The following is a 15,420-nucleotide window of genomic DNA, read 5'->3' on the forward strand; positions in this document are numbered from 1 at the left end:
TACCATCTTCGACTGCATCATCACTTACAGATCAGATTACAGTCAAGGGCTAACTTGTAGTAGAATAAAAAAATAAGTAAGTCAAGACTTCTTCAAACCCGCGTAATGTTGCCAGCCCACGAGCAAAATTTAAAATTCATTTATTTCAAGTAGACCCAGTTTATAAGCACTTTTGAAACGTCAAGTCTGTCTGTTTGTAGTAACTCTACCACCGGTTCGGAAGGCAGATTCCACCGAGAACTGCCGGCAAGAAACTCAGCAGATTGCTCTTTTCAGACTTTTTAAACATCTTTTAAATTTTCTATCTTGTGAGAGATGAGAGCAAAGCCTGTTTCCAAGCAGCCTTGTCGTTAATTCATCAATCGTATAGTAACCACGATTATTAAATGTGTTTTAAGATATTTAATAATTGTATTGGCAGGTCCAATATGAGCTTGAGAATCATATTATAAACGCATATACTCAATCCCACAAATGACTTCTGCACCTTTCGCAAACGATATGACAATGTCACTAACTTATGTCCATTTGTGAGTGTAATTCACATCCAGCGTGTAATTCATATAAGCACAAATACACTGCCTACTCTGAAAATTTCAAAAACATTTATTAAAGGAGAATCTTTCAATTTTATGCGATCTTCCTTCTTTATGCCTACCCTGGTTAAAATACCTATATGCACGCCACTGGTGACATCGCCATATCGTTTGTTAGCTTTTTACGGTTAGAGAATAAAAAATAAGGCTAGTCTCAAGACTTCATTACACCCACTTAATGGTGCCAGCCCACGAGCTATTTCTCCTTTTCCCCATTTTATGGTAAACGCTAAGGGAATCAGAGGAAATATAAATAATTTTTGTTCTCTATTGTGAGCCGTTATCTCGTATCGTTGGTTAAAGCCTTTTTCACGATAACTGTTGCCTAGTAACCAAACGCCAGTTTTGTCAATATTACTCAATGTTATTTTCAAAGTCATTTGGCCTTAAACTGGTGTCAAAATAGTAATTTTAATACTATTACGCTATATTCAAACTATAATCAGCTTATATACATTGAATAATAGTGTTTGGAAATAAAATGAGTGGTGATACGCTTTACGAAGCGCCGAGAAGATACAATGCCGCCAAGATGAGAGTCCACGATTATTTATATGGTAAGGGAACTATAGTTATATATGCTGTATAAAGTATATAAGCATGGGCGTACCCAGCTTCTGGCGTAAGGGGGGGCAAGACAGATTTTTTTGGGTCAGATCGTCCTCGGCTCTTTCGTCATACATACAACGACATTTCTATGAAATATGTATGTATATACAACGTGGAACGGAATTACGAAATAATGTTAAAGGTAAAAATGTTATATCAATAGAAGCATATTAATTTTTCCAAACCAACTAATTCGTATTTGATTGCGTTTTGTCATAACTATGGCAATGGTTTACTCAAAAACTAAGGTTTAAACTAAGATTAGCGCGTTCAACTAAATAAACTCAAAAGCTAAGCTTAAAAAACCACGTCAATCTAAAAGTCCGTTGCGCGGATTTTGAAAGACTAATTCGGCAAAAATTGCGATGCTATCCTGTAGGAGCTATGAAGAAAAATTGATAAAAAAATTCATCACATTTCCCGGAGGAAACTTACTGTTTATCGGGATAAAAAGTATCCCATATGTTTACACAGAATATCAGCTACAACTTTTATTTAAATCCACTCATTAGTTATCACGTGATGCCTGCACAGATAGACAGACGGACAAAAATTCAATAAAAATCTGTTTTGGACTCAGTATCGATTATAAAGAATACCCCGGTAAAAATTTTCAAAATATATTAAATGTACAGAAATCTTCCATTTACAGATTTATTAAAAGTAGGTATAGATTATTTATAAAAATATTCATACCAGTACACAAGATACGCTGACTGTGGGGCCAGATGGCGACGTGTATATTTACGTTCAGTATTTATTTATTTATGTTATTTACAGATTCTGCCTTCATTGTATCCGGCGCCAGGGATTACGCGAGAACCGCTTTTAAAGCAGCCATGGCTTCTGCCCAAGTTGTAAGTACAATAAGTTTGTTGTAGAAAAGTTATTTACTCATTTCATTAAACTCATTTCGCGTTTCATTGTTCGTTAAAATAAAAGTAGTGGTTTCTGTCCATAAATATTATTAACATCCTAATGGCGTCTTACAGATCATTCAGCCCGTATACAAAACAATGTTCTCGGAGCTGCGACAGTTTCCTAGGATTCAAGTTGGTAAGCAACTTTGTAACTTTGAAGTCTCCATTTACAATAATACACACATCGCCATCTAGCCCCAAAGTAAGCGTAGCTTGAGTTATGGGTACTAGGATGACTGATGAAATAATAAGTATACATAACCCATACCCATCCATATTTGACGGCAGAATGGCGCAGTGGGCAGCGATCCTGCTTTTTAAGTCAAAGGCCGTGGGTTCGATTCCCACAACTGGAAAATGTTGTTGTGATGCACTTGAATATTTTTCAGAGTCTGTGTGTTTATATGTATATTAGAAGTATTTATGTATATACTTCTTAAAAATTTTCATCAGGCATCTTAGTACCCATAACACAAGCTACGCTTATTTTGGGGCTGGATGGCGATGTGTGCATTGTCGTAGTATATTTTATTTTTTACAAACGCACACACATACACATTACGTTAGTTTACCTAAATTTCAGTGTACCTAAACTTATTTTAAAATGCAACTTACATCTTTTACGCATATATAACGGATTTTCTTTTTTTTCTTTTTAAGATTAACTTTTTAAAAATGAGCAATCATTTCTGCGTTATTAACTTATTGTAGCTACTATTACTTAGTATAAGTTACTTATCTATATAATTAAACAAAACTCCCGTATCATTAAGAGAATTTTAATTAATAGTGAAAACTTTTTTGGCTTCTGTAAGAATTTTTTTTTATTATTTAAACTAATCAATACTAACTTAGTGGTTAAGGAAAAATTGTAACTAATATTCTAACAATCTATGGATGGAAACGTCAGAATTAAATGATTATTATTATTATTATTATAATGAAGTTTATCCATTGTAACAATTTATTAATAGCTGTTTGTTTACCGAATAAAAAAAAGAAGGTTCCAAACTTACAATCTTGTTATAACTGTAAAAATTTGATAAAATAAAGTATTTTTGATTTTGATTTAATTGTTTCAGTGTACCACCCCAACTGTCGCCTGCCGCACCACGTGGACCGATCATACGGTGCACACTTGACCAAAGTGAGGGAAATGCGTGCGGTACCATCGCCAGACCTGACTGGGAAGGACCGATACAAATATAGTGCAGTGTAAGTATGAATAATGGATAGAAGAGTGTGTGGGTATGTTCCGTATAGTCTCCGAACGTACGTACTGACGTAGGGAGTAATCCTGTAAAGCTTGGTGACGATCGGAGCACTCCTATTTTTGAACTGTCAAACTGTCAAATACAGCTTTTATTTACTATGATGATATTTTATTGTTGGGTGGATGTAGATAATGATCTTCACCCGCTCGAGAAGAGAATAGAAGAGAATTAATACGGAGAGAAATAAATGATTTAATAATATATTATAAGACTTAAATTAAAAATTTAATAATGTAAATTTATTGTTTAATTAAAATAAAGCAAAATCTAGCCCGGCGAAGCGGGCTGGGTACGCTAGTATAAATAAATATAAATATACTACGACAATACACACATCGCCATCTAGCCCCAAAGTAAGCGTAGCTTGTGTTATGGGTACAAAGACAACTGATTAATATTTTTATGAATAATATACATAAATACTTAGAATATACATATAAACACCCAGACACTAAAAAATATTCATGCTCATCACACAAACATTTTCCAGTAGTGGGAATCGAACGGCCTTGGGCTCAGAAAGCCGGGTCGCTGCCCAATCGGCCGTCAAATCAATTACAAGCCGTCGAAGCAATTTGCCACACTCCGTGTAAAGCTGGAGAATTGCATGGTGCAGTTCTTCACTCGGTGATAACCGATATTTCGTTCGCGTAGATTTAGGTTTTGTATTCCCACGGGAACTCTCTTATTTTCCGGGATAAAAAGTAGCCTATGTGCTATTTCAGACTGCAATCTATCTCTGTAACAAAGGAGAATGCCGGACGTAGTCTGGGATTTGGTTTCACATAGTACTTATAAGGTGCCTTCATGGAATTGATCTCATTTTGCAGGGTTCAATAATTACAATACATTACCAAAAACATTAAAACTCTAGTTCGCCGGATTTCAGAGTTACTAATGGAGTTATGCTAATGGAGTTCGTGAATTAAGGTTAATTTTGACACATGCGATTAATGTACCTACCTATTGATGGTACTGTTCACGTGTTTCTGTTTAATTTTTATTGTTTTTACGTACACAAGTGACGTACCTCTTTTCATTTTTGTGAGTATATTTAAACGAGATGGCGGAAATAAAAGAACCACTAATTTATTTCATTAAAAGATTTTTTATCCGTCGGTGTTAAGGCTTGGGATTCTCCTTTATTTCATTTATTGTGACGTCATTGAGTAACAAACATACAATGTTTTCCTTCAACGTTGAAGCATTTTAATTATTTAAAACGCGCATAACTTAGAAAAGTTAGAGTTGCGTGCTGTGATTCGAACTCCGCCCCCCGTGAGTGAAGCCAATGTCCTAACCACCGGGGTAACACCGCTTTTTTAAAAAGCTATACTTTTATATATAAAGCACTGGACTCAAGAAGTAAATTGTTCCAGACCAAAAAAATTGCTGCCCATAAAGAGTGCCAGTCCAGAATTCCATCCACCTTCCTTGCTGAAGACTCCTGCGCCGACCAAACCAATGAATAAGGGGACCCAAAGTGTATTCAGGTTTGAGAATAGCTGTTCAGGAGAGAGAGTGTGGAGTTGAATGAATGAATGAATACACTTTTATTGTACACCACAGAGAAAATTTACAGAGATACAAATACAACAGCACAATAAGGTAGAACGTACAATTTGGCGGCCTTATCGCTAAATAGCGATCTCTTCCAGGCAACCAAAGGCATACAAGCAAATGTTATAAGAAATAAGTAGGTGGTACAACAAACAAAATTAAATATTAGGATTTAAAACTAAATTAACATAAAAAAAAACATAAAACATAGTATATACTAAACATAACATATTAAAGATATGTTCAAAAATATAAAATATATTCCATACATATATACAAACATATAAACATACAAATACGCTACTATAAATACTTAATTAAAAAATAAATAAAAAAAAAGAGTTCGGTGCCAGATTTTCATATCTTTGTCGGTATATCATGAAAGTTAAGGTTAATTTGCTATACTCTTAATATCGTATATACTAGCTGTTGCCCGCGACTTCGTCTGCATTTGATTTCGTTTCTTGATGTGGCATTCAATTTAGTTTTACTTCTAAACAAATTTAAAGTATTTAGTATCGCTAAACCTTAAATGGTGTTGGGTGCTGCTTTCCGCTGAGGAGTTCTGTCCTCTATCTCCAACCACATTCATCAGAACTACACAAGAACTTCAACTTCAAAATATAAACTACAACTCTAAAATTTAATGCCACATCAAAAACAAAATCGCACGCAGACGAAGTCGCGGGCAACAGCTAGTAACTTATAAAAAATGAGGCGCGTGCTGGGATTCGAACCCAACCCCCTGAACTAGCCCTACCCATTGGTATATCACTGTGATTTTTTCTATTGATAACGGTACGGAATCCTTTTCCGGTTTTCTTATCTGTGGTTTGATAGAATAAAGTAATTCTCTATCTATCTATCTATGTATGTTATCTATCTTTTAATCACAATCATAACTACCAGGGAGTCATCAGCGCAGACACGTCCGTGGCAACCGGACGCGCGGCTGGCAGAGGGTTGTGAAAACACTCCCGAAGTTATGTACCTGGATAAACTGGAATGGGGTGAGTGGCAGTGACTTCAGACGAAATTTTTATATATTCGATAAGATGACGCTTGTCTGCGGCAATGACAATAAAAACGACACTCAAAATGTTATAAGGCATGATGAGAGTAACAAAGAATCGCTAAAATATTGTATTTATCTAATGTTTCAAATATTATAAATAACGTATTGTTATTTATATTCGAAGTGCGTTTTGTACCTATTTATGTTCAATCAATAAAACTGCAAATTCTAGTGATCCGACACCTCAACAAACGGCGCATTCAAAATTATGACGTCACGTCTATATAAACAGTCGCAGTCGCAGTCGCAGTCGCAGTCGCAGTCGCAGTCGCAGTCGCAGTCGCAGTCGCAGTCGTAGTCGCAGTCGCAGTCGCAGTCGCAGTCGCAGTCGCAGTCGCAGTCGCAGTCGCAGTCGCCGTCGCATTCGCTGTCGCAGTCGCCGTCGCAGTCGCTGGCGCAGTCTCAGTCGTATTCGCTGTCGCAGTCGCTGCCGCAGTCGCAGTCGCAGTTGCAGTCGCAGTCGTAGCCGCAGTCGCTGTCTCAGTCGCCGTCTCAGTCGCAGTCTCAGTCGCAGTCGCTGTCGCAGTCACAGTCGCAGTCGCTGTCTCAGTCGCAGTCGCTGTCGCAATCGCTGTCGCTGTCTCAGTTGCAATCGCAGTCTCAGTCGCAGTCGCAGTCGCAGTCGCAGTCTCAGTCTCAGTCGCAGTCGCAGTCGCTGTCGCTGTCGATGTTGCTGTTGCTGTTGCTGTCGCTGTCGCTGTCGCTGTCGCTGTCTCAGTCGCTATCGCAGTCGCAGTCGCAGTCATCTTTCACCTATCACCTATCGCTATCGCTATCACTATCACTATCACTATTACTATCACTATCACTATCACTATCACTATCACTATCACTATCACTATCATCACTTTCACCATCACTATCACTATCACTATCACTATATGATGCGTTATTTTTTTATATTTTTATTTATTTATTAGGTTCAACAGGAAGGTTTATATGTATAACTTAGCTTTATATACAACGTTCTTCGTTTTTCCCATTTGTTGAAGAATAACCAAGCTGTCAAGCGAACTTACTCTTGAGCATGCCACGTATGTTGGCCATGAGAGAAATGGTCATATCTTAAATGCCTTGCCTAACCTGTCATCATTAAACTCTGCCCTTGTGCCTTATTAATCGTCATAGCATAAAAAGCTTTGACAGGAAATTGCAGACGTTTAAATCCGAAGTGGTAATCTGATGGAATTAGAGGAATCCTTGGAATGAATACAGTTTCTCCATCATATTTCCCGGTGAAAATCATGGTTTCTTGCCTGGTACCATAACATAATTTTGGCGGATTTGAAATGCGGAGCAACATCATTGAAGCACCAGTCTTGAGTTGAAGAACATGTCAACGAGAGTTTACATCTCTTTGTTGCCCGCTTTTGTATTCGTTCATAGTTTATCTGATCTGCATATATTAATGTATTCTTTTTTTTTTCAGGTCCAGGTATTCCGTACCGTACTGGGGACTTGCCAGCCGATTTTCATACTACGGAAATTATAAATAAGTACGAATTTACTGATAGCTCACGGTACCTTAAGATGCTGGGTATTCCGAAATTAGACTTAAACTACTTAAAATTTCCGAAGAATCTGTGAAACCGAAACGCTAATAGTTTTGAGTAAACCACTGCCATAGTTTTTACTGAAGGAAATTCAGATACCTAACATCACATGCAAAATTAAAATCAAATGATTTCTGTCACTTTATTAGGTATGCGCGTGCCGATCTTTTATCTTCAATAGGGTTGTCACAAGTAAACACTTAGAATGTTTTCAAAATTCAGAAATTCAAAATTCAAAATTCATTTATTTCAAGTAGGCCTAATATAAGCACTTTTGAAACGTCAAGTCTGTCTGTGTGTAGTGAATCTGCCACCGGTTCGGAAGGCAGATTCTACCGAGAAGAAGCGTGCAAGAAACTCAGCAGTTGCTCTTTTCCAACAAAAACAATTTACATTTTACATTTTTACATTCACTTTTCTATCTTGTGAGAGGTGAAAGCGGGGCCGGATGCTCTGGAGGTGAGGTATGCTTTCGAATTAGTTTATTTTACCAGGGTGATGATACCATATCAAATATACGTTTGCAGGGAGACCCGCGTCCTTTATTGGGTCAGTAATGGGTAAATATTATGAAGATGACCGCATCAAAAGCCATCTATGTGTGCCTATTTGAATTAATAAATATTTGACATTGACTTTATTCTTTGCATTCAACTCCCAGTTCATAAAACAACTGTGATATTTGTTTTTTATTTTGACATTGATGATTGAACACGAACTTTCAATTTAATATTTCTGATTTTGTTTTTAAATATGTTTTACTCCTATTATTTAACGAAAACGAAAACGAAAACGAAAACGAAAACGAATTGGCGTTTTCGTTTACGTATACGATGACGTTTTCGTTTTTATTTTCGCATACGATACGATGATTTGTTTCTCGTATTCGATGACGTTTTCGTTTGCGTATTCGATGACGTTTTCGTTTTGGTTTTCGATGACGTTCTCGTTTTATATTCGGATACGATGATGTTTTCGATTTGGTTTTCGTATTCGAAGACGTTTTCGTACACAATTACGTTTTTATTTTCGTTTTCGTTTATGTAGACGATGACGTTTTCGTTTTTGTATACGATGACGTTTTTGTTTTCGTGTACGTATTCGATGACGTTTTCGTTTTGTTTCTCGTTATCGTTTTCGTTTTCGTTTTCGTTTTCGTTTTCGTTTTCGTATACGATGACGTTTTCGTATACGATAACGTTTTCGTTTTGGTTTTCGTTTTCGTTTACGTAGACGATGACGTTTTCGTTTTTGTATACGATGACGTTTTCGTATACGATAACGTTTTCGTTTTTGTATACAATGACGTTTTTGTTTTCGTGTACGTATTCGATGACGTTTTCGTTTTGTTTCTCGTTATCGATGACGTTTTCGTTTCACAGTTCATAAAACAACTGTGATATTTGTTTTTTATTTTGACATTGATGATTGAACACGAACTTTCAATTTAATATTTCTGATTTTTTTACTCCTATTATTTAACAAAAACGAAAACGAAAACGAATTGACGTTTTCGTTTACGTATACGATGACGTTTTCGTTTTTATTTTCGCATACGATACGATGATTTGTTTCTCGTATTCGATGACGTTTTCGTATACGATAACGTTTTCGTTTTGGTTTTCGTTTTTGTTTATGTAGACGATGACATTTTCGTTTTTGTATACGATGACGTAAACGTTTTCGTATACGTATACGATGACGTTTACGTTTTGTTTCTCGTATTCGATGATGTTTTCGTTTTCGTTTACGTATATGATGACGTTTTCATTTTCGTTTTCGTTTTCGTTTTCGATGACGTTTTCGTATACGAGATAACGTTTTCGTTTTGGTTTTCGTTTTCGTTTTCGTTTACGTTTACGTATACGATGACGTTTACGTTTTGTTTCTCGTATTAGATGGCGTTTTCGTTTTCGTTTTCGTTTACGTATACGATGACGTTTTCGTTTTCGTTTTCGTTTTCGTTGTCGTTTTCGTTTTCGTTTTCGTTTTCGTTTTGTTTTTGTATACGATGACGTTTACGTTTTGTTTCTCTTATTTGATGACGTTTTCGTTTTTGTATACGATGACGTTTTCGTTTTCGTATACGCAAACGATGACGTGTTCGTTTTGTTTCTCGTTATCGATGACGTTTTCGTTTTCGTTTTTATATTCGGATACGATGACGTTTTCGTTTTTATTTTCGCATACGATGACGTTTTCGTTTTGTTTCTCGTCATCGATGACGTTTTCGTTTTCGTTTTCGTTTTCATTTTCGTTATCGTTTTCGTTTTCGTTTTCGTTTTCGTTTACGTATACGATGACGTTTACGTTTTGTTTCTCGTATTCGATGACGTTTTCGTTTTCGTTTTCGTTTTCGTTTTCGTCAAAGTCAAAGTCAAATATATCTTTATTCAAATAGGCACATAGATGGCACTTTTGATGCGTTATTATATACAAAATGTGTACATAGCAGTGAGTAGTGATGGCGATAACTACAATCGTAAACTTAAAACTAAAGCTACGAGGGTTCCAATCGCGCCCTGGTCTAAGAAGAAGCCCACAACAAACTTAGCCGGGTGTTCTTTTTGTTATCACCATCTCACATTGTCATAAGAAAATATTTAAGAAGCAACCTGGTTAGAGCAATTGTTTACACCCAAGCTTTTTTATCGTTTACGTAATCCTTTATACTATAATAGGACTTTTCTATAAGCTTTCGCTTAATACAAACTTTGAACTTCTTTAGTGACATCCCCAAGATATCAACCGGTAATTTATTGTAAAATTGTATACAATTTCCTTTAAATGAATTGCTTATTTTGTGTAGTCTAGTGTACTGCACTGCAAGTTTATTTTTGCTTCTAACGTTCAAATTATTGCAGTCACATTTTCTTTTAAATTTTGATATATTTTTGTGAACATACATTAAATTTTCAAATATGTATTGGCTATAGAGTGTCATTATAAGCACTTTTGAAACGTCAAGTCTGTCTGTGTGTAGTGAATCTGCCACCGGTTCGGAAGGCAGATTCTACCGAGAAGAAGCGTGCAAGAAACTCAGCAGTTGCTCTTTTCCAACAAAAACAATTTACATTTTACATTTTTACATTCACTTTTCTATCTTGTGAGAGGTGAAAGCGGGGCCGGATGCTCTGGAGGTGAGGTATGCTTTCGAATTAGTTTATTTTACCAGGGTGATGATACCATATCAAATATACGTTTGCAGGGAGACCCGCGTCCTTTATTGGGTCAGTAATGGGTAAATATTATGAAGATGACCGCATCAAAAGCCATCTATGTGTGCCTATTTGAATTAATAAATATTTGACATTGACTTTATTCTTTGCATTCAACTCCCAGTTCATAAAACAACTGTGATATTTGTTTTTTATTTTGACATTGATGATTGAACACGAACTTTCAATTTAATATTTCTGATTTTGTTTTTAAATATGTTTTACTCCTATTATTTAACGAAAACGAAAACGAAAACGAAAACGAAAACGAATTGGCGTTTTCGTTTACGTATACGATGACGTTTTCGTTTTTATTTTCGCATACGATACGATGATTTGTTTCTCGTATTCGATGACGTTTTCGTTTGCGTATTCGATGACGTTTTCGTTTTGGTTTTCGATGACGTTCTCGTTTTATATTCGGATACGATGATGTTTTCGTTTTGGTTTTCGTATTCGAAGACGTTTTCGTACACAATTACGTTTTTATTTTCGTTTTCGTTTATGTAGACGATGACGTTTTCGTTTTTGTATACGATGACGTTTTTGTTTTCGTGTACGTATTCGATGACGTTTTCGTTTTGTTTCTCGTTATCGTTTTCGTTTTCGTTTTCGTTTTCGTTTTCGTTTTCGTATACGATGACGTTTTCGTATACGATAACGTTTTCGTTTTGGTTTTCGTTTTCGTTTACGTAGACGATGACGTTTTCGTTTTTGTATACGATGACGTTTTCGTATACGATAACGTTTTCGTTTTTGTATACAATGACGTTTTTGTTTTCGTGTACGTATTCGATGACGTTTTCGTTTTGTTTCTCGTTATCGATGACGTTTTCGTTTCACAGTTCATAAAACAACTGTGATATTTGTTTTTTATTTTGACATTGATGATTGAACACGAACTTTCAATTTAATATTTCTGATTTTTTTACTCCTATTATTTAACAAAAACGAAAACGAAAACGAATTGACGTTTTCGTTTACGTATACGATGACGTTTTCGTTTTTATTTTCGCATACGATACGATGATTTGTTTCTCGTATTCGATGACGTTTTCGTATACGATAACGTTTTCGTTTTGGTTTTCGTTTTTGTTTATGTAGACGATGACATTTTCGTTTTTGTATACGATGACGTAAACGTTTTCGTATACGTATACGATGACGTTTACGTTTTGTTTCTCGTATTCGATGATGTTTTCGTTTTCGTTTACGTATATGATGACGTTTTCATTTTCGTTTTCGTTTTCGTTTTCGATGACGTTTTCGTATACGAGATAACGTTTTCGTTTTGGTTTTCGTTTTCGTTTTCGTTTTCGTTTACGTATACGATGACGTTTACGTTTTGTTTCTCGTATTAGATGGCGTTTTCGTTTTCGTTTTCGTTTACGTATACGATGACGTTTTCGTTTTCGTTTTCGTTTTCGTTTTCGTTGTCGTTTTCGTTTTCGTTTTCGTTTTCGTTTTGTTTTTGTATACGATGACGTTTACGTTTTGTTTCTCTTATTTGATGACGTTTTCGTTTTTGTCTACGATGACGTTTTCGTTTTCGTATACGCAAACGATGACGTGTTCGTTTTGTTTCTCGTTATCGATGACGTTTTCGTTTTCGTTTTTATATTCGGATACGATGACGTTTTCGTTTTTATTTTCGCATACGATGACGTTTTCGTTTTGTTTCTCGTCATCGATGACGTTTTCGTTTTCGTTTTCGTTTTCATTTTCGTTATCGTTTTCGTTTTCGTTTTCGTTTTCGTTTACGTATACGATGACGTTTACGTTTTGTTTCTCGTATTCGATGACGTTTTCGTTTTCGTTTTCGTTTTCGTTTTCGTCAAAGTCAAAGTCAAATATATCTTTATTCAAATAGGCACATAGATGGCACTTTTGATGCGTTATTATATACAAAATGTGTACATAGCAGTGAGTAGTGATGGCGATAACTACAATCGTAAACTTAAAACTAAAGCTACGAGGGTTCCAATCGCGCCCTGGTCTAAGAAGAAGCCCACAACAAACTTAGCCGGGTGTTCTTTTTGTTATCACCATCTCACATTGTCATAAGAAAATATTTAAGAAGCAACCTGGTTAGAGCAATTGTTTACACCCAAGCTTTTTTATCGTTTACGTAATCCTTTATACTATAATAGGACTTTTCTATAAGCTTTCGCTTAATACAAACTTTGAACTTCTTTAGTGACATCCCCAAGATATCAACCGGTAATTTATTGTAAAATTGTATACAATTTCCTTTAAATGAATTGCTTATTTTGTGTAGTCTAGTGTACTGCACTGCAAGTTTATTTTTGCTTCTAACGTTCAAATTATTGCAGTCACATTTTCTTTTAAATTTTGATATATTTTTGTGAACATACATTAAATTTTCAAATATGTATTGGCTATAGAGTGTCATTATTTTAACATCTTTAAATTTATCTTTCAATGACTCTCTCGGACCCATTTTATAGATCGCACGAACAGCCTTCTTCTGCAGCACGAAAATAGTGCCAATATCAGCAGCATTACCCCATAGTAAAATTCCATATGACATAATGCTGTGAAAGTAACTAAAATAGACTAGCCTAGCAGTTTCTATGTCTGTCAGGTGGCGTATCTTCTTTACTGCATAGGCAGCAGAACTAAGCCTGTTCGATAAATTATTTACATGCGGGCCCCATTGAAGTTTAGCATCTAACGTTATTCCTAGAAATACTGTTGTATCCACCGGATTCAATTCCTCATTATTAAGTAGTATAGTGGTTTTTACATGTTTAACATTTGGTAATGTGAATTTTATGCACTTAGTTTTATTTTCATTTAAAACCAAATTATTAGCTTCAAACCATTGTACTACTTTAGCGAGATAGTTGTTTACATCGTCTAAAGCTAATTCACGTCTCTTAATTTTGAACATAAGTGATGTATCATCAGCAAACAATACTATCCCGTGATTGTCCTTAACAAGGTAAGGCAGGTCATTAATGTAAATAAGGAATAGAAAAGATCCTAATATAGAACCCTGTGCAACACCAATTTTCACAAATGACCCATTAGACCGCTTTCCATTAACGTCTACCATTTGCACCCTATCACGCAAGTAGTAACTAATCAAGTCGAGAGCTACACCCTGAATTCCATAGTGGTGTAGTTTTCTGACTAACGTTTCATGTACAACACAATCAAACGCCTTAGACAAATCACAGAACACACCAAGTGCATCATGTGACTCCTCCCAAGCTTCAAATATATTATGTATTAGCTCAACACCAGCGTCGATAGTTGAGCGACCCCGTGTAAAACCAAATTGTTTAACGTGGAGTAAATCATACTTATGAAAATAGGAAAGTAACTGATTTAAAATAAGTTTTTCAAAAATTTTACTGAAAGTGGGCAGTACTGATATTGGTCTGAAGTTAGTGGGGTCAGAAGTACTACCCGATTTAAACAAAGGAACTATTTTACTATGTTTCATTAAGTCAGGAAACACACCACAATCTATACAGTTATTAAATATTAATGCTAAATCGGGTGCAACGATATCAATTAGTGATTTGAGAACTTCAACGGAAATGCCCCACAAGTCATTTGTTTTTTTATTATTTAATAATTTAAAGGCTTTAATAACGTCAGAGCCACTAACATGGCTGAATTTAAAAGCGTTTTTACACTCGGGCACGTTATTCTTCAATAGAGAGAGAGCAATATCTGGTGAAGAGTTCAATGATTTAGTGGTGGAGATAGGAATGTTAGTAAAAAAGTTTTCAAAAGCAGTAGCCACCACGAAATCAGATGATAAGTCTTTATTATCTACATTAAGTTTAAAGTTACTATGCCGCGGTGGTACTCTTCCCGTCTCCTCATTAATTATTTTCCAAGTAGTTTTGATTACGTTATTGCTATTTTTTATTTTATTCTGTATGTATCGGGACTTTTCCAAGAAGCAATCGCGTTTAAAACTACTGGAACATAATTTAACACAATCTCTAAACTCATTATCAGTATTGTATTGACGTTCTGCATTAAGTTCGTACATTTTTTGCCTACTCTTATGCAGTTCAATTGATGCCCACTCACTAAAAACTAAAGCATCAGTCACCACAACCGACTTACTAGTGAATATAGAATTAAATAGTCGTTGAAACGTGTTGAAAAAACAGCTGTACATCTCATTCGGACTTGTCCCCGATTGTAAGAACGGGAGGTCTTTGACGAGGCTAGTTCTCATTTTCTCTATGCGGTTTGATGTCACTGGTACAAAAGTAATTTTATGTTTGGAGACATTTTTCTTCACATTTTCAAATTGAATTAATTGACCACAATGATCAGAATCTAATTTATTAATTATGTGTTTACTTATTGGAATTATATTCGTAAAAATGTTATCCAAACATGTGGCGCTAGTGGCAGTAATTCTTGTTGGTTCCATGAACATATTTGTAAGATTGTATGTTTTAAATAAATTTAATAAATTAACACTTAAACAATTACGTTCTAAGATGTTTACATTAAAGTCTCCGCAAACTATTAACTTTTTATTTGACTTTGATATTTTAAATAACACTTCATCCATTACCTTTTCAAAAAGTTCAAAGTTAGACAAGGGTGGTCTATATAC

General features: G+C 35.5%; 1 protein-coding gene across 1 annotated transcript in view; it reads left to right on the forward strand.

The window, feature by feature from the left end:
• Positions 1 to 1,077: 1,077 nt before the first annotated feature.
• LOC120635445 (cilia- and flagella-associated protein 91-like) overlaps positions 1,078 to 15,420 on the forward strand; it is a 55,185-nt gene continuing 40,842 nt past the window's right edge. Inside the window, exons 1-7 of the mRNA XM_039906472.1 lie at positions 1,078 to 1,153; positions 1,986 to 2,062; positions 2,198 to 2,261; positions 3,208 to 3,340; positions 4,779 to 4,892; positions 5,869 to 5,969; positions 7,464 to 7,530. Coding sequence (XP_039762406.1) covers positions 1,078 to 1,153; positions 1,986 to 2,062; positions 2,198 to 2,261; positions 3,208 to 3,340; positions 4,779 to 4,892; positions 5,869 to 5,969; positions 7,464 to 7,530 — 632 coding nt within the window. The remainder of the gene's footprint in view (positions 1,154 to 1,985; positions 2,063 to 2,197; positions 2,262 to 3,207; positions 3,341 to 4,778; positions 4,893 to 5,868; positions 5,970 to 7,463; positions 7,531 to 15,420) is intronic.

The sequence above is a fragment of the Pararge aegeria genome, chromosome 26, assembly GCF_905163445.1.
Source record: "Pararge aegeria chromosome 26, ilParAegt1.1, whole genome shotgun sequence".
Classification (NCBI taxonomy): domain Eukaryota; kingdom Metazoa; phylum Arthropoda; class Insecta; order Lepidoptera; family Nymphalidae; genus Pararge; species Pararge aegeria.